The 18,281-nt window shown below is 37.8% G+C and overlaps 2 protein-coding genes, 1 non-coding gene and 1 pseudogene across 4 annotated transcripts; 3 read left to right on the forward strand and 1 right to left on the reverse strand.

The window, feature by feature from the left end:
- The first annotated feature begins 391 nt into the window (after nucleotides 1–391).
- Nucleotides 392–2,078, forward strand: LOC107794349 (uncharacterized; annotated as a pseudogene).
- Nucleotides 2,079–10,548: 8,470 nt separating this feature from the next.
- Nucleotides 10,549–13,491, reverse strand: LOC107794348 (photosynthetic NDH subunit of subcomplex B 4, chloroplastic). The gene is made up of 6 exons (XM_016616828.2): nucleotides 13,351–13,491; nucleotides 13,194–13,238; nucleotides 12,313–12,472; nucleotides 12,136–12,191; nucleotides 11,972–12,043; nucleotides 10,549–10,818 (listed from the first exon to the last, which is right to left on the reverse strand). The coding sequence occupies exons 1-6, from the start codon at nucleotides 13,438–13,440 to the stop codon at nucleotides 10,690–10,692; spliced, it is 552 nt and encodes a 183-aa protein (XP_016472314.1). The 5' UTR covers nucleotides 13,441–13,491; the 3' UTR covers nucleotides 10,549–10,689.
- Nucleotides 13,492–13,573: 82 nt separating this feature from the next.
- Nucleotides 13,574–13,647, forward strand: TRNAI-AAU (transfer RNA isoleucine (anticodon AAU)). Its single transcript has one exon. It is a non-coding gene; the product is annotated as a tRNA-Ile (tRNA).
- Nucleotides 13,648–13,731: 84 nt separating this feature from the next.
- LOC107764649 (2-hydroxy-palmitic acid dioxygenase MPO1) lies at nucleotides 13,732–18,066 on the forward strand. 2 transcript variants are annotated; one of them, XM_016583256.2, is made up of 4 exons: nucleotides 13,733–14,672; nucleotides 17,386–17,448; nucleotides 17,536–17,607; nucleotides 17,678–18,066. In XM_016583256.2, the coding sequence occupies exons 1-4, from the start codon at nucleotides 14,331–14,333 to the stop codon at nucleotides 17,792–17,794; spliced, it is 594 nt and encodes a 197-aa protein (XP_016438742.2). In that variant the 5' UTR covers nucleotides 13,733–14,330; the 3' UTR covers nucleotides 17,795–18,066. The 2 variants fall into 2 exon arrangements, with proteins under 2 accessions (XP_075096057.1, XP_016438742.2); XM_075239956.1 differs by lacking the exon at nucleotides 17,536–17,607 and having other exon boundaries at nucleotides 13,732–14,672.
- The last annotated feature ends 215 nt before the right edge of the window (nucleotides 18,067–18,281 follow it).

Genomic DNA, 18,281 nt, shown 5'->3' on the forward strand with positions numbered 1-18,281 from the left:
ACATACAATAATGTTGCATTGTTGGCATATGGTTTCCTTGTAATTGGTGAGTTTGTGGGGCTCTTATCTTTCTTTTTTCTCTTCCAGAGTGGGGGCTATTATCCAAAAATGCCGAATTGGTAGAGACAGAGTCAGCTGCGCTGTGAAAGTGAAACTACTTTGGGTAACAACCAAATACTAACCGATAATATAGCAAATTGGTAACCCAGATACCAATATTTTGGATTCTGTCCTCCTGAAAAGCATCTCATCCAATCATCCAAAATCAAAACAAGATGAGTATATGAAAATGCCAACTCAAATACACGCACATATCCTCCTATAAACAAGCCTTAAACCTATGTTCTGGATAAAACTTTGGATTTAATGGTGTCAAAATACTTATTTTACGCGTAATACTTACACTAATTTTGCTTTCCGTTAATCAAGAAGATAAACGTGGAAAATATTATGGATAAAGTTCAAAGGTTTTAATCTGAGTCAATGACCCCACTTGTCTCCTTTTCCCTACACTTTTTACCTTTAATAATTCAATTCATCCCCCATCAGCCACCACTGGCCAGGATACTATTTTTATTCAACTTCGTAGTCTTCCATTTGCCCCTTCTTCCTTCCCAACGATCAAAGTATTTATTGTTCCTAACGATACAAGCTTTTGGCTCAAATCTTACCTTAATTATCCTATCGAAAAAGTTGAGTTGTTCTTGCCTGGATATATTTCTTCTTCCATTTCTATTTGAGAAATTTGTTGTTGATCTAAAGGTGAAGGTGGGATTTGGTGGGAATTTGTCGTTACATGCTTTAAGCTTGACAAGTCCAAAAATGGCAGCTTCTTTGAAGACTGGTTTCTCTGTTTATAGTTCCTGTGAAGCAAACTTCAAGTCCAAAGCCAAAGGGTCTTCTGGTTTTGGCACTCTGCAACTTCCCGAGTTATCAACCAAAGAATTTCTTGGAAAATCCTTGGATTTGTCGAATCAAATTGGTTTGAACCATTGGAATGTTAGAGATTCAAAACCCATCTTGGTCAACGTATGTTTTAATTTATTGGTCTTTAATTTTAAGGATTATATTCCTTCTTGTGTTTTCCTTTTTTTAAAAGATATTTTTAATTTGGTTTAATTAAATCAGTAAGGTTTATTATGTGGTGACAGGCACAAGCATCAATATGTTTTAGCAAAGCAATGAGATGGTGGGAAAAGACCCTTAAACCTAACATGGTAGAGATCCATTCAGCAAAAGAACTTGTGAATTCATTGTTGAATGCTGGTGACAGATTAATGATTATTGACTTTTATTCCCCTGGGTGTGAAGGTTGCAAGGCTTTACATCCTAAGGTACTAGATTTTGGGATCAAATTGACCGACCCATTGATGATTTTTTTTTGTTGACTATTTTTTGTGCTAATATTAATGATGTTTATTAATGTTTTTGCAGATCTGTCAGCTGGCTGAATCAAACCCTGATGCCATTTTCCTTAAAGTGAATTATGAAGAACTAAAAACCATGTGCCATGCTCTTCATATACATGTCTTACCCTTCTTCAGATTCTACAAGGGTGCACGAGGCAAAGTTTGTAGTTTTAGTTGTACTAATGCAACAGTAAGTAAATTGTTTTCTGGAAAGAATTTACTATAAGTTATCAGTGCAATTTAACCGGTTATATAAATACTATGAAAGAATCAAACTTTCTTATGGTAAAATTTGTATTTGTGCAGATCAAGAAATTCAAGGATGCATTAGCAAAGGTATGGGGCTGAACAGTGCAGTCTTGGTCCTGCAAAAGGACTTGATGAATCTGAGCTTTTGGCTTTAGCCTCAATTTGCCTCTTATCAAGAAATTCATCTTTGGATTCAAAGCAGAGATTTGAAGAATTTGTTTTAGCAGGTGTAGATACGTCTAGCAGTTCAGATAGATCTGATAACAGGGTTGGGCTAAAAGAAGCCAAACAGTTGTTGATGGCTTAGCTAGAATATAGGTTATTGAAAGTTTCTTGATTCTTATGGTATTTTTACTAAAAGCAGTTTTGTCGTGGATCAAACATTATGATTTGGTTAAGGAGATACAACACTTTGGTTTCCATTACCGTTTTATCCTATATATATTTGATATATAACAATCAAATTTTATTACTAAAGAAAATATTTACAAGTATATCATAAAGCCTCTAAAGTTGGACATAAGACCCCAACTCTAGTATAAACAAATTACTGCTAACAGCTCATTCTCCATTGTTCCTCTCTTACAAATCAGTTTATAGACTAGGACAGAAGTTTAGACAATTCAGTTGCTTTGTCAATTTTGACTTCATAATTCCTGGATAGTAGACTTCTTGCACTATCAATCTTGCTATCTCTTCTTCTGGCATCCTCTTCTTCTGTTGGAATATCTTGTCGTTCCTCGCTTTCCATACATGGTATGTTGTAAGAGCCAGACTCATTCTATAGATATCTGCCATGGAGTTCCTTCCATTAGCTTGTACTCTTGCCCATTCGATCTCCTCATTCCATTCCATATAACCTCTTTTGATACCAAACCAATGCAGCATATGCATTGCAGATGTGAAACACTTGAAGAATAGGTGTTGGTGCGGTTCTGGGTCAGCTTCACTTAATGCACACATAGGATCAGTCACCGTGCCCCATCTTATTAACCTACCTTTTAGTATATAGCCTTTCTTGAACTGCTACGAATAGTTTGAATATCCATTATGAGACTCTAAATATACGTGATCTATTTTTATGCTAGTTTGTTAGGCAGTTGATGCTATGTATGTGAGACGTAGAAACGAAATAAGAGTTAAAGATAAGGCAATAATCAAACTGTTAGGCCAATTATCGGGGCCTCGAGCTTGTCGATTCGGGGCCTCGAGATCGATCCCGGAGCTCGGTTACGGGCTATCGAAGGTAGTCGAAACATGACTAACAGTTATGATAGAATTAACGGAGGCTCTTTATGGCCAATGATAAGCAATAAATGATGAGCAAATATGAAGGTAATAAATGAAAGCAATAATATCAAGAGAATATGTTAGAGAGCGACTAGAATGTTCTTGTATATTTCGTGTAGAGCAACTGAAGCAACGGGAGAAAACAAAGTGTCAAAGACCCCCTTTATATAGGGGGAATCCCAACATAGTACAAAATATATTAATGATAAAGAAACAAGGATGGAACAGCTAGCTAATGCCATGGTGCAGGTTCAGACTAGCATGGCAGATTTTATCGGTCCTGGCTGCACTCCTTGGAAACTCCCCATATCTGTTGTGGTCGCGGCCAACGTTATCCCTAGGTCGGTCGTCGACGAACCTCGAGGAGGAAACTCGGCGACAGCCTTGCAGCCTCGAGGCTTCGAAATGATCCTCTGCAATGCCTTAATGACGAGAAATGGGACCCTCCGATTCCGCCGTATACAGATAGTCCCCACGTTTTTTGGAGAGGAGCGATAAGAAACGACCTTGACATCCGACTCCTCGGACTTCCCATGATGACGTCATACTGATGATGCAAGCCTCCGTGATTACCGAAACGTTTCGTCGTTTCACTTCTCCAGGATCATTCAAAGCATTGCAGTTTCTCATTCTTCAAAGCCATAACGTCGTCGCCGATTCAGCTCCCAATGACGCATTAAATGCGCCTGCCATTGCGCCTTTCAAGGGCGATAACGGCGCCGTCGGTTACGTTGCCTCCCTTTCTATAAATGGGAGCCTCCTGGGATCAACCTTTTATCCAAGTTTCCTCCCGTATCTATCCATTCTTCCCTCCTCACTATCTTTATTCTTTGTCGTTCACCTTGTTTGAGGCCCATGGCCTCAAGATTGTATGGCGTTACTTTTATCAGCCATGTTGCGGCCTATCTCCTGGACCTTCTCTGGTTGAGAGAGATTACGTTGTTTTGTTGTTGTTGCTGTCGTCGTTGGCTCGGGACGATGAGGCAGAGGGCCGATTTCTACCGACCCAAGGAAATACGTGGACTATACACCGCTGCTCAAGAGGGAACTCGCACTATACACCGCTGCTCACCTCCACCGATTACTCGATGTGGTGCCTCACTCCCTTTGCTTTCCATGGAGTGAGGTGGTACTATCTACTAACTGTTGCATCCCGCACCGGGGCAATGTCCCAAGAAGTGGCTTTACAATAGTAGTCTAGCGAAATCCATACTAGTCAGATTTTTCACCCAGCCACTTCTTCGTTCCTTCATGCCTCTTCCGCGTCACTTTTCTCTTCTCCATCGCTTTCCTCTTCTTCGTCTCCCCTTTTGAAGATGACATTCTGGAGGATAGAGACAAGACTCCCGAGGGGATCGTGCTTGGAAGATATTTTCTTTGAGGGCGCATGACCGAGGAGATGATGCCCGAAAATGTTGCTTCCGAGGATGCACCTTTGAGAATAGGCTAGGCTCTTAGGCTTTTACTATATGTACACCTTCTTGTTTCTTTGTTTTTGTGTAAGGACCCCTCATGGGCTTTTGTAATCATATGTAAGAACCCCTCATGGGCTGTTGTAATGAAATGTCCATGAATATAAAGACGTTTCCTCAACTTTTATCTTTGATGCTCGCTATATTCTTTTACGTTTGTGGAGACTCTGAATGCATGACTCTATATGTTGTTGCCAATATCAAACCAGGGTGCGAGTATTCTTTCTAGCCTTCGGTTGAGAAAGGCGGATTCCTGTGGAGTTAAAAACATAATAACTGAAAATAACAACAGGATAATAGCTCAACTTTGTAGTTTAAACCAATTTCGTCACAAAATATACACTTTCAGCCTAAAGGTTGAAATCATATACTTAGCAATATTTTCCAACAGAGGCTATGTTTGAAAGAAGAGTGAAACATTGAAATCAACATAACAAGGCCTTTTGGGTAAGGAATCACTCAAAATATGGCCCCTCGGACAGCCTCTCAGTCACTCGGGACTCATCTCTCGTCACTTAGTACTCATTTTCGACACTCAGCTCATATATCCCTCATAATAACAGAAATCATAGTAATCGCTGCGGCGTGCAGCCCGATCCATATATCGTTGTGGCGTGCAGCCCGATCCACATATATAGTCGACTGCGCTCACTGGGGGTGTGTAGACTCCGGAAGGGCTCCTACAACCCAAGCGCTATATCGCTGCGGCGTGCAGCCTGATCCAATATATGTATCGCTGCGGCGTGCAACCCGGCCCATAGTATATACATATAACATCCTCACAATTGGGTTCTCAACCTCTCTCAGTCATTAACCTCACAGCCTCTCGGGTACAATAATAGAAGGTAGGGATCTCAGCCCCAAACAATCCTCATATTTAGAAATAGAGTGATAAACCAGCTTTAATCATTTAAACAGGTAAAGACATGATTGAGGATATGGTTTTTAACAAGTAAAGTGAGGAAAAACAGTCAAAATGCCCCTAAGGGTTCTACAGGTCGGCACAAGGCCCCAAATATGGCATACAGCCCATGATACAGTATAAAAGAATACGGAGTAATATAAGATTTCCAAATCAAATACGCGGCTTAATCGTCGCTATGGGACTGACTAAGTCACAATCCCTACCGCTGCACTCCCACACGCTCGTCACTTAGCATGTGCGTCACCGCTTTTATCAAATCAAGTCAAATACCGGGGTTTTGTACTCTCAGTTCGAGATTTACAATGGTTACTTACCTTAACCTGGTGAAAATACTATTCCACGACGCCTTTGCCCCTCAAATCAGCCTCCACTCACGTTGAATCTATCCAAAATCAGAATGATTACGTCACAATATAATAAAGGAACAAAGCCCAAGCGAAAAACAAGCGAAGAATACCAAAAATCCCGAAATTAGCAAAATCTGATCCCCGGGCCCACGTCTCAGAATCGGGTAAAATTTACATTTTCAGAATCCTCATACCCTCACGAGTCTAATCATACCAAAATTATCCAATTCTGGGAGCATTTGGTCATTCAAATCATCATTTTATATTTTTGGAAGATTCCACAACTTTTCTTCCCAAATTCCATCCCAACTCACGAGTTAAATGATGAATTCAATGATAGATTCATGTATTCTAGCCAAATCTAAGTTAGAATCACTTACCCCAATGAATTTCTTGAAAAACCTTCGAAAAATCGCCGAAATCCGAGCTCTATAGGTCAAAATATTAAATAAAACCCAAAACCTCGTATTTATAGACTACCCCACAGATTTCCACCTCTGCGAACCGCACAAAACCAGTGTGGTCTGCACAAAAACGACTGCGACCACACAGGTTTTCCTCTACAGTGATAGGCTTTAGTATTTTGGCCATAACATTCGCTATGGATGTCCAAATTGTGATATCTTTACCTTTTTGGAAACTAGACATGAAGGGCTACAACTTTTGTTTTTGAATCATCTCAAAATTCCTTGTAGATCAAAAGATATGAGCTTCCGAAGTATGACCAGTGAAATGTTCCCCACCGCGGCTGCACTGCATTTTGTGCGGTCCGCACAACACCTACCGCAACCGCACTTCATTTTGTGAGGTCCGCACAGCACATACTGCGGCCACACTTCTTTTTGTGTGGACCGCGCGGGTGGGTTCCGAGGCCTGTAACCCTTATGGACCTGCTACAGCTATGATTTTCGGCCTAAAACATCCCGGAACCTACCCGGAACTTCAAACCAATTGTACCAACACATCCCATGACATCGTTCAAACTTGTTCAACACTTCGGAATGGTCACAACAACATCAAATCACCAATTTAACATGAGATTCAAGCCTAAGAACTCCAAGAACTATTAAATTATGCTTTCGATCAAAAAGTCTATCAAATCTCGTCCGAATGACCTAAAATTTTGCACATACATCCCAAATGATACAACGAAGCTACTGCAACTCTCGAAATTCCTTTCCAACCCCTATAGCAAAATCTCGCCTATCAACCGAAAATAGCCAAAATATCAACTTCGCCAATTCAAGCCTAAATCTTCTCTACAACTCCAAAACCCATTCCGATCGAGCTCCTAAATCACAAATCACCTCCCGAAGCTAACTGAACCATCAGAACTCACATCTGAATCCTCTAACACATAAGTCAACATCAGATTGACTTTTTCAATTTAAACCTTCTTAAAAGAGACTAAGTATCTCATTTCTTACCAAATCCTCTCCGAACACAAACTAATCAACTTGATCATATAAAACACGGATAACGAAGCATAACGAAGCAGAAATAGGGGAAATAGAGCGGTAACTCATGAGACGACTGGCGGGGTCGTCTCAATTAGTATGCTAGATGAGACCATATTTCAATAGTCTATTACACGTCCCTACTTTGACACTGCAGACAAGTTAAATTCCAGGCAAATTGATTAGGTAAATCATGTAAGAACACAAGGCTTCAACTATGGCGGAGTCTCAGAATTGTTTCCGAGTGGACTTCAGTACACGATGAACATTGACAGTTAGCTTAAGTATGCATTAGCAGACGGAAGTACAAAGGCTTAATTTGATCCTGTCAATAAATAATTGGCACAGAGGTGTGTGTAATGACCCGACCAGTCGTTTTGAGCATTTACACTTCTCTTGGTAGTTTGCGGGCACGAGTAGCTCCTATGATGTATTAGGACTTGTGTGAAAAATTTGAGTTATTCTAAGTTAATTTGATATGTTTCGGCGTGAGCTTTTGGAAGTCAAAAGTTCGAAAGTTCATTAAGTTTGATTTGAGGTGTGTTTTATCGTTTCGATATTGTTATGTGTGTTTTGAGGCCTCGAGTAGATCCATATTATGATATGGAACTTATTGGTATGTTTCAACGATGTCCCGAGGGGCTCAGGTAAGTTTAGGATAGGCTTGGGTTGTGTTGCGCTCGTTTTTCTTATGTTTCGACGTCGTTTCTTCAAGCATAAATGGTACCACATTGAACAAATGAGCTCCGATTTCTATTTTGATTGAAGCATTAGATCTGTATCGTAATTACGGAGTCATATCAAAAAGAACCGTCAAATTTGGACATCGTATAAGGATTTTATGGTCATTTTACTAAGAATTTGGGTTGCCAGATTTTTTTCAAATTAATTACGAAATTACCATTGACTGCGTATTTAAAAATCTGCACTATTTTCAAATATTGAAAGTTTGAAACCAATATATCTCCTTCAATATAAGGTCAAATGGAGTAATTCAAGAGCCTAACTTGACTATAATTTTACAAGGAATCCATTGGAGACATCAAAAGTAAGTTTTGATGTTTTTGTCACAAAAAATGGGGTAGAACAGTATTAAAACGAGGGTTTTGTGCATTTAACATATTTTGAGTTGGGGAGCTCGGAATTGGGCAATTTTCGAGGCGATTTTCAGCATTTGAATTGGGGTAAGTGTTCTCTACTCAGTTTTAGTTATATTTCATGAATCTATCTTCGATTTTATCTTTTGGTTGATGAATTTTAAAGAACAAATTAGGGATTTTGGCCTAAAATTTCATAATACGAATTTTGAGTTTTGAACACCGATTCGGAGTCGGATTTGAGTGAAACTAGTATAGCTGAACTCGTAATTAAATGGGTTGACGGATTTTATGAGTTTTGTTGGGTTCTGAGGTGTGGGCCCGGGTTGGATTTTTTGGCCGATTTTGGGCTTTTGATTAAAGATTCAACCTTTTTCGATTGGGATTGATTCGTTTAGCATTGTTTGATGTATTTGAGTTGTTTCTGATTAGTTTCGAGCCGTTCAGAGATCGGAATGCACATGATGGTTTTGTTGGAGCATCGTTTGGCTTGCTCGGTGTCAGAATTGGCTTATTTAAGATAAGTAACTCTTCTAAACTTAGTGCTGAGGGTATGAAACCCTGAATTATGTGTTATGTGGTTGGTGTTGAGGTGACGCACATAATAGGTGATGGGAGTGTGGGCATGCACCTTGTGAGTTGTGACCCTGTTGTTTCCAGTACCCCACTTTGTTGATATTTGTGTTTTTCACCAGATGATAAAGTAAATGAGTTGTACATCATGCTAGATATCATGTTTAGGCTTTATGCTAATATTGTTGGCACCCATAGTGGTTGTTTTTTGTTGTCATCTTATTGATTTCATTGATATTTTATACTCAGTCGCATTCATGCATTCATATCATATCTCCGTCTTAGTTGTTATTTATTGATACATCATATCATTATTGCAGGTCAGTTTTCATGATATTGTGAGCCCATGGTTGAGACTGGAGAGTGATGATTGAGTGAGGCCGAGAGCCTGATTATGAGTGACAGTTATGGGATCGGGCTGCACGCCGCAGTGGTTATATTGATGATTATGATAGCGCTTGGGCTGTACGAGCCCCTCCGGAGTCTGTAACACACCCCCAGTGAGCGAAGATGATATTATATTAAGGGATGGATCTTTCCTGGACATGGATCTTGTGTGAAGCATTTATATACCTGGAGATGGATCTTCTCCATGGGGCCGGATTGGCCTTCCTCGGTACTGAGTGACTGATGGTCAGTGATATATATATTTCGGGATGGATCTTTCCTAGGCCGAATGGGACATGTACAGTACCGAGTGGTTAAGCATGATGAGTAAAACGTGTAAGACCATGAGATTGAGTACTCTGAGAGTGTGAGTATATGATTCATCTATGGGATACATGGCATTGGCATGCACACATGACATACAAGCATAGAGATGTATTTTTCCTCATGTTGTACGGTATCACATCATTCATGACTTTTACACACGTTGATATGTGGCATAGAGAGGTATTTCACACTTGTTATCTGGAAAGAAAATGAAACATCTTATTTATTGTGAAAAGAATTTTTAGAAAAATTACAGTTTTCAAACTATCTCATATTTCATGACGTTTACGATAAAGAATTTGGGTTTTCATTGATATTCTTGAAAGGCTGGCTATTTCTGGAAAAATATAAAAAGACTAAGCATTCTATCTCTGAGTTGCTTCTTTACGTACTTGCTTTACACTACTATGAACTGCTATTAGTTATTGGTGTTGGACCCGACCTATGTTCCAGCTCGTCACTGCTTTCAACCTAAGGTTAGGTTTGTTATTTTTTGAGTACATGAGGTCGGTTGTATTCATACTGCACTTCCTGCACATTGCATGCAGATCCCGGATGCCGATGTTGCTATGTTCGATGGTTGCTGGATTTGGAGGCGTATCTGCGTTCGTGTTGTAGCTGCCTCTTGTTCACGGTAGCCTTAGATTACAAAATTTTGTTTTATGTACTTTTCAAACAAAGGATGTATTTTCTTCATATCAGTTTTGTGAATTCTACTCTTAGAAGCTCATGATTTGTACTACCAGCCTTGGGAGGGGTAATAGATCCAAATAATTTATTTTGTTTAACTGACTTATTAAAAATGTTGAAATTGAATTAGTTAGTAATTGGCTTACCTAGATGCCATCATGACTAATGGATTCTGAGTCCTGACAATGCATGGCTTTATAGTTTTTCCCTTTGCGATTTTGGCAATCAGTAAAGGTATTTGCAATAATTCTGTATAATGCCACAACTTGCCTATAGTGAGAATCTTGATATTTCAATGAGAAAATAGTATTTAAAAGGGTAATCGTAAAGAACAGCCTTGCATCACATTGAAGGGCAAACAACCATGTACTGAAAGTCTGTATTTTGGAACTGCAAAATCATATCATATATACGTAACAAGAAGCATCATAAGATTTGTTCATAATATATATATGTACTGAGATGATCATTTGACCAGCTCTTCCTTCTTCCCAGCTTCTTCAAGTTCTCGAAGCCCCCCAACCTTTTGTTCAATCTCCTCTATCAGTTCCTCGCGCCATAGCTTTGCTCTTGCTTCTTCTTCAATGTCTTCTTGCTGCATCACCAAAAAATCAAATTCATAGTGTCACTTTCCTACCCTTTCCCCTCTCTTTGGACCCCTTTTTGTCTTTAAAATTAAGATGGTCTAAAATATACACACATGAGATATTTTGCTGGATAAAAGCAGATACTCAACGTTGTGTGTTGTATACAAATATTTCACACAAGCTTTAGATTTTGATGTTATATCTATTGATTGTTTCACTTTAAATTAATGTCTTTGTCAAAAGAGACGTTTCTTTAACAAAAAACTGTTGTTGGTCACATTTTGCAATTAAGATTGAAGCTTTTTCTGCATTCTAATAAGAAGCTTTGTTGATATAGAAATGACAATTTCATCTCGAGAGAAAATAATTAACCTTTCAAAACTTTCCGTCTCAATCATCACTCAAATCGAAAGCCATTTCTTTCGGGTAAACAAGAAGACAGTCACAACGTGCTGTCTTATTAACAGCAGAGCAAATGTTGCTCGGACTCTCCAAAAGTGTTGCCGCACCCGTATCGGATCCTCCAAAAATGTACTAAATTTGGAGGATCCAACACACACCCAACAATATTATTGAAGAGTCCGAGTAACATAGGCAAATACCATAGAGCATGTGTCCTTATTCCTTAAGGGGTCGTTAGGTAGGAGGTACTAGAAAAAAAAAAATGCAAGCATTAGCTCTGTGAATTACTAATACCTTGTTTGATACATTTTTTCAACCTGTGTATAACTAATACTTGCATTAGTTATACATCATACTTGGTATTATCATATGTATAAGTAATGCATAGAAAACCATGACATTAGTAATACTAAGGCCATTAATGCATGCATTAGTATGGTTAAAGACAAAATTGTCCTTAAAGTCCCTTAAAGCTAAAGAATATGGAGAGCATTTTTGTAAATAATTATTTTTCTTAAAATTTATGCAATGCATTATAATTTTTAATACACACCAAAAAATTTATAAGAAATAATATCTGCATAACTAATGCTTGCATTACTAACACATGCATTACTAATTCCTGCATTACTAATATACGTTATTCCGCACTATTCTAATACACCCTACCAAACGACCCCAAATTCATCAATTTGCAGAACATATGTTTATATCATCAAAAGAAGAAGCTATTTCCTTATTTTCCAAAAGATAATGTACCTTCTCATAGACCCAATGTCCAGTACCATCACCTCCATCTCCTCTGTACTGTTCTGAATCATAGTAAGGATCCTAAAACACAGACAGACCAACAAATTAAGATTACAACTTTATCTTATGAAGTAATTTTGAATCCAACCACATAACTATTCGGAAAAGCTTACTTTGGTAGAACCGAAGAAACAGCATCCCCAAACAGTGAACATGATGTAAAATGTATCTAAAATAGAAAGAATACATAGAAAATTAACAGATAAAATCCAAACTGCAAAACAATCTTATGCTCACAACACTACAAACAGTGGAAAATAATGGAACAGAAAGTAAAAAAAAATACTCACAAACATTCTTCATAGCTTCATCACTAAGGTGCCAAACAGATTTGTGAGTTATGAGGTCTCTTTGACCTTCCATATGCTCAACTAATACTGCCATTAATGGCCAATCCGGGAGAGCCTTCACTCTTAAACCACAATTTCTTTTGCTCTTTCCACTTTGAATCTAATCATAGTAGTTCCCAAAAAGTAACGTTAGTTAATTCATCGACATATTATGAGAATTCCATTGATCCAACATGTAAGTGCACCTACTGCATCGAGCATCGTACTACAGTATATATTAAGTATATAGAATAACGATAACAACTGCTACGCTTCAATCATTGTGAATCACAGGGGCGGATGCACTCTTACCGAAGTGGTGTCACGATGCTTCGTCGAAATATTTTACTAAATATATGTATTAATACTGTACGAAAACGGATAAGTAGGAAAAAATGACACTACTTGACATAAATTATGTCTTTTTGTGTTAGTTATGTGCTTGATTTTGCTTTAGGAGGTTAAAGGTTCAAACCTCAACTACCACATTTCTCTTTTGCAAATATTTGAGAGAGCCTCTGTGGTTAAAAATTATGATGAAGTGGCATTGAACTCCTGACCTTTTCTAACTTAAGACTCAACAAAACCAACAGACTAAGGTTATTTCTTGTCTAAAAGTATATAATCAAAGTTATATCCTAGTTCTTTTATAAATTTCAACACCGCTTACAAATATTTATGCATATGCCCTGATGAATCATAAGCCCATCTCAATCAAATATTATAAAGGATTAACTTTATTAACATTTCTATGTATCTACTTATCTTGATTGGTGCACCATCTTTAAATTCGGGATTGATCTTTGTTATGAATATGGGATGGTAAACTGAAACATATATACCTGGTGCCTGCCATTGCCGAAGGCTGAGCTTGAGCAGTGCCTAAGCTGCAAATTCAAAACAGAACAAAAAAAATAAAAAAAGAAGAAATAAGCAGAACACATAGAAGTGATGGAATTTGAGAGTAGAGTAAAGAGGTGAAAGGAAATGCTAATTAACTGATTTTGTGAAAGGGTGCAAGACCAATTTAGTAGCGTGACATTGAACATTGGGTTTGATGACGGTGAACCTCATTACAGCTTCAGCCATGAATGGTCGTTACAATTTTGAGTTTTGGATAATTACTTGTCTTCCTCCGTTCCTTATACGTTGTAAGGTTAGGAAGCAGATAAGAAATTTTAGCAATACTATTTGTTATTATCTTCTACTTGGGTGAACAAATGGCCCATTAGCTCAGTTGGTTAGAGCGTCGTGCTAATAACGCGAAGGTCGCAGGTTCGAGACCTGCATGGGCCACTTTTCGTTTTTTCTCTCTCAATTTTTTTTTTATTGTAGCCAAATCTCTTCATAATTTCCAATTTTTATTTTACTCTTAAGAACTACTCACCTACTTGTCGTTTTTCTCTCTCAATTTTTTTATTTTACTCTTAAGAACTACTCACCTACTTGTTTTTTTTTTTGTTAAATACAAATTAACAAAGCAGTATTGACTTAAAATGCCCAAATAGTATTCGCAGCCATAGTAAAAGAGTATGCGTTTCTTGGAAAGTTCTATTCTTTGTAGCCAAATCTCTTCATAATATCCAATTAGGAAAAAATGAGATTATTTGATGTAGAGAAGCAATTCGCCTTTTATGGAGCATACCACAGCAACCCAGTGAATTTCTTGATTCACATGGTGTTTGTGGGGCCAATCTTTTTCACAGCTCTTATTCTCTTCTACTTTACACCCCCACTTTTGAATTCCACTCCAATTCTTTACACCCCCTCTTATTCTCGTTTTTCTCTCTCAATTTTTTTATTTTACTCTTAAGAACTACTCACCTACTTGTTTTTTTTTTTGTTAAATACAAATTAACAAAGCAGTATTGACTTAAAATGCCCAAATAGTATTCGCAGCCATAGTAAAAGAGTATGCGTTTCTTGGAAAGTTCTATTCTTTGTAGCCAAATCTCTTCATAATATCCAATTAGGAAAAAATGAGATTATTTGATGTAGAGAAGCAATTCGCCTTTTATGGAGCATACCACAGCAACCCAGTGAATTTCTTGATTCACATGGTGTTTGTGGGGCCAATCTTTTTCACAGCTCTTATTCTCTTCTACTTTACACCCCCACTTTTGAATTCCACTCCAATTCAGCTGTATGAAGATAGTTGTTTCTTAGGCTTGAATCTCGGGTTCTTGTTTACTTTGATTTATGCCTTGTTCTATGTGTATTTGGACAAGAAAGCTGGCTCTTTAGCTGCTTTGCTCTGTTTACTTTATTGGGTATCAAGCAGTTTTGTTGCTCATTATCTGGGGTTCTCTCTCGCCTGGAAGGTAATGAGTATATTTCTTTTTATACTTTCATTCCTATTGTTTTGGTCAAATGGAGTATTGATGATTCATATAGTTGACTTCAACTAGCTTGGGATGGAGTTTGGGTTGTTTTTTTGTAATTTATTTTCATGATCTCTAGCAATTAGTGAGATGGTCAATTGATGAGACGTGTTTATCTACTTGTTAATTTGCGTGATGCTTTTTTCTTGGAAATGATTCACAAATAGTCACTTTTGCGGTTGCTATTTGAAAATAAGCCACAGTTCCAAATATAATCAAAATTTAACAACTTTTTTATGTGGAAATAGTATTTGGACAAAAAGTGGTAACGACTCGGTTCTTCAACTTTTCCACGAAATCCGGTCAGGAGTTTCACTTGTAGATGTTCCGACTCCAGGATATTGTCCTGGAGTTCAGCTTTTGCTACTTAAAAACTCTAAGACAATGTCGTGGATTTGGTGCTGCGCTGCAGCACCAACATGCCGGACTTCTAGCAACCTTCCTTTTGAGATGAAATTGCAGTTATTCATACGTGGTTGCTGTGACTACTAATATATTACATGTGGAACCCATGCTGATTTTAGGAATCACACAGGCTCTCTCTGTGTCTCAAGTTCTATAACCAGTCCCACTACAAGAATTTGGGAATATCGACAAAAAAAACTTCAAAAAGTCATCATGAATCCAATTTTTTACGACTTTCTGATGGCAACACGTGTGCAGATCCTTGTTGAAGATTCCAAATTTTTTAATGCAGCTAATTATGTCATAGAACCAACCAAAAGGGGTGGTGATGATCATCGTTTTACTGCTAGGATTGTTAGATAGATTTGAACGGAGTTAATGGAGACCTAAATCATCTGTCTATTAGTGTGAATTTCAAAAAGCTGCAAAAACTGAACTCCAGGACAGCATCTTGGAGTTTCACTTGTAGAAGTAGAAACTCCAAGACAATATGCTCTAGGTTTTACTTGTATGAGTTTGAACTCCATGATACTTGCTGGAGTTTTTTGGTGTTTTTGCTAAGGGTACATTTGTTGAGATTTTATTTCCACATTCACAAATGGCTATTTTTCAATTACCTTGCAAGCTCCGGCTGTTTTTCAATTACAAATCCAAAAAGTGGCCAGCCACGCTAGTTTTACATTTTCCCTTGTTCGATGTCCAGTAGCTTCAGCTTTTGCTGTTCTCAGCTTAATTTCACACGTGCGGGTGCTTATTTCTTCTTGATTGTTCTGTCTCTATACTTGTAATTGACACTTAGGACTTCACCCTGCAACAACAACTGCTACACCTCAACCCAAACTAGTTTTTGCACCAGTTCGGTTCTACGACTCAATCATTTACTTTTAAGATAAATTTGGAGTTCTCTAATACTGAAGGTTCTCTACATTTTTATCTCTCACCTGAAAGGACTCCTAATTATCATCACTATTTGAACATAACTGGACTTGAATCCCAACTAGTTGGTATTGATTAAAGAAATCTTTTGTTTCTATATTTGATAAGTCCTGTTGATTCCAAGAAATTATATTTCTTTTAACACAGCATGCTTCCATTTAATTTTAGGACTTCACCCTTATCTAACTAAAATTTTAGCCTCTAATCGTGTTAAGCCATATGTTAATTCTGTAAAGGAAAATTACCAGTCATTCACCTGCTTCATTAATTCGCCAAACAGCATGATGAGTACCTCAATTTTACCCTCACCAAATCTTAACTACATTAGCCGCATGTCAACTGCTTGAGTAATAACTTTATTGCACCCCTTTCTTGTCTTAAATGTGGAATAGTTCCTGCCCTGATAATACCAGTTGGACAAGCTAGTTCAGTGTAAGAAAGAGAACTGGAGGAATCAGTTTATTTATTTGTGGAACTTTCCTGGAAGTCAAACAGAATAATGCTATACGAATTAAGACTCTGCTTATCAAAGTTTCAGTTACCACTCATTTTTGTTCTGTTGTATTGAATGTTTTCTGTAGATTCCATGGGACTCCCTACTTGTATTTCTTATGACTTGACCTAAAGAGTTGTTTAGTATAATCCTATATTTACTGGCGCAACTAGCAAACAATGCTGAAAAAGGGGGGTTTAGTTATAACTGTGTGGTGGCTTATTTGCATCCCTTGGATATGATGCTGATAGTACTGGCGTGATTCTAAGCATGACGCTAGTTATTACACTGAATCTTCTAATCAGTTCCACTAATTACTGGCAAATGAAGTATCAAGTTGCCACCATGGTTGAGTACAATCCACATTTATTTGATGAGGGTTGTTAAATGTCGCATGGGATTAGCCTTTCCCGACTGCATACCCTTTGTTTCAGTTTGTTAACTCCATACACTTATTGGTAAACTGCTTCTCTTCTGATCCTTGGTCATATACCTTAATAGATTCTGTGGTTTGCACATGGGAAGGCTTCAGTGATGCTTAGCGCCTAACTACAGAACTTCTTTTGATGTAGCAGTTCTTTGATGTTCATCCCTGCCTTATATCCACTTTGGATCTAATTCACACTTGACCATCATCTATTTCTTGATAAAGGACAAGAACGAAAAGCCAAGTACTATTTTGACTCTCCCTGTCTATCTGATGTGGACTGATCATAGATATATCATTTCACGATCCAATATGTTAGAAATACATCTGTGTCTGTTGAATTTATCTTGAAGTATGTGAGTGCTTGGTGCTAACAATAAACATCTTATCAGGTTGTTCTTGTCGCTCAGTTATTCTGCTGGACTGGACTGGTTATAGGCCATGGAGTGTTTGAGGTGACATTTGCACCATTTTATGATCCTTAGATCTTCGTCTTATATCTTTTTCTGTTTGTATATTGTCTTGCTTATTTAATTTTGTAGAAACGAGCGCCTGCTCTGTTGGACAATTTTGCGGAAGCATTCCTTATGGAACCCTTCTTTGTACTCTTAGAGGTACTAGTTTTGTGTTAAATAGGAAATGTTTTCACTAGATTGATTTAATCTATCTTTTCTTGACTTGCAGGCTCTCTGGACATTTACTGGCTATGAACCATATCCTGGATTTCATGCAAAAGTAAAAGCTACAATAGATGCTGAAATCAAACAATGGCAGGAGAAGAAACATAAGAAAATATCCTAGGTTTGAATCTGGTGAAGGCCAACTGCTTGTGTAATTTAAATGAGGAGTACCTTTATCTAATTGCCTCTGTTACTGAGACCAAGTTGGTGGGCAGGCCAACTGCTTGTGTGCACATTAGCTTAGGTTTGTGTAACTCCTTTGCAAAACCAACCCTTTATTCTTAATGTAAAGATGGGTCTTCTGTATTTTGTTGGAATTATTCATTTTACTAGAATATAAAGGAACTTTTGAGTCTCTTGGCGGTATTGGTCAAAGTCGGAGGCAATTTTCTACCTTGGTTGCTTATTGGCCATTTCATGCATTTTAGCTATATGGAGATCTGTTAAAATTCTGAACTTTTTTTTTCCTTTTGGTAACAAAATTCTGAACAACTTTTATATATATATTTCTTGAGATTACTTAAGCAAATAACAGTTTGGAGAACATTAGATGCTTTGCTTATTCATATGATAAGCGTTAAGGGACATAAAATCACAAAATTAATGAG

The sequence above is a fragment of the Nicotiana tabacum genome, chromosome 20 (assembly GCF_000715075.1).
Source record: "Nicotiana tabacum cultivar K326 chromosome 20, ASM71507v2, whole genome shotgun sequence".
NCBI classification, from domain to species: Eukaryota; Viridiplantae; Streptophyta; class Magnoliopsida; order Solanales; family Solanaceae; genus Nicotiana; species Nicotiana tabacum.

Excerpts from the sequence above, each read along its gene's own strand:
- LOC107794348 (XM_016616828.2), bottom strand. The coding sequence starts at position 13,440 with ATGGCTGAAGCTGTAATGAGGTTCACCGTCATCAAACCCAATGTTCAA. Across the intron at positions 13,239-13,350 it reads TGCACCCTTTCACAAAATCA|CTTAGGCACTGCTCAAGCTC; the intron begins GTTAATTAGCAT and ends TTGAATTTGCAG. Across the intron at positions 12,192-12,312 it reads TGAAGCTATGAAGAATGTTT|ATACATTTTACATCATGTTC; the intron begins GTGAGTATTTTT and ends TTTCTATTTTAG.
- LOC107764649 (XM_016583256.2), top strand. The coding sequence starts at position 14,331 with ATGAGATTATTTGATGTAGAGAAGCAATTCGCCTTTTATGGAGCATAC. Across the intron at positions 14,673-17,385 it reads GGTTCTCTCTCGCCTGGAAG|GTTGTTCTTGTCGCTCAGTT; the intron begins GTAATGAGTATA and ends ACATCTTATCAG. Across the intron at positions 17,608-17,677 it reads CCTTCTTTGTACTCTTAGAG|GCTCTCTGGACATTTACTGG; the intron begins GTACTAGTTTTG and ends CTTGACTTGCAG.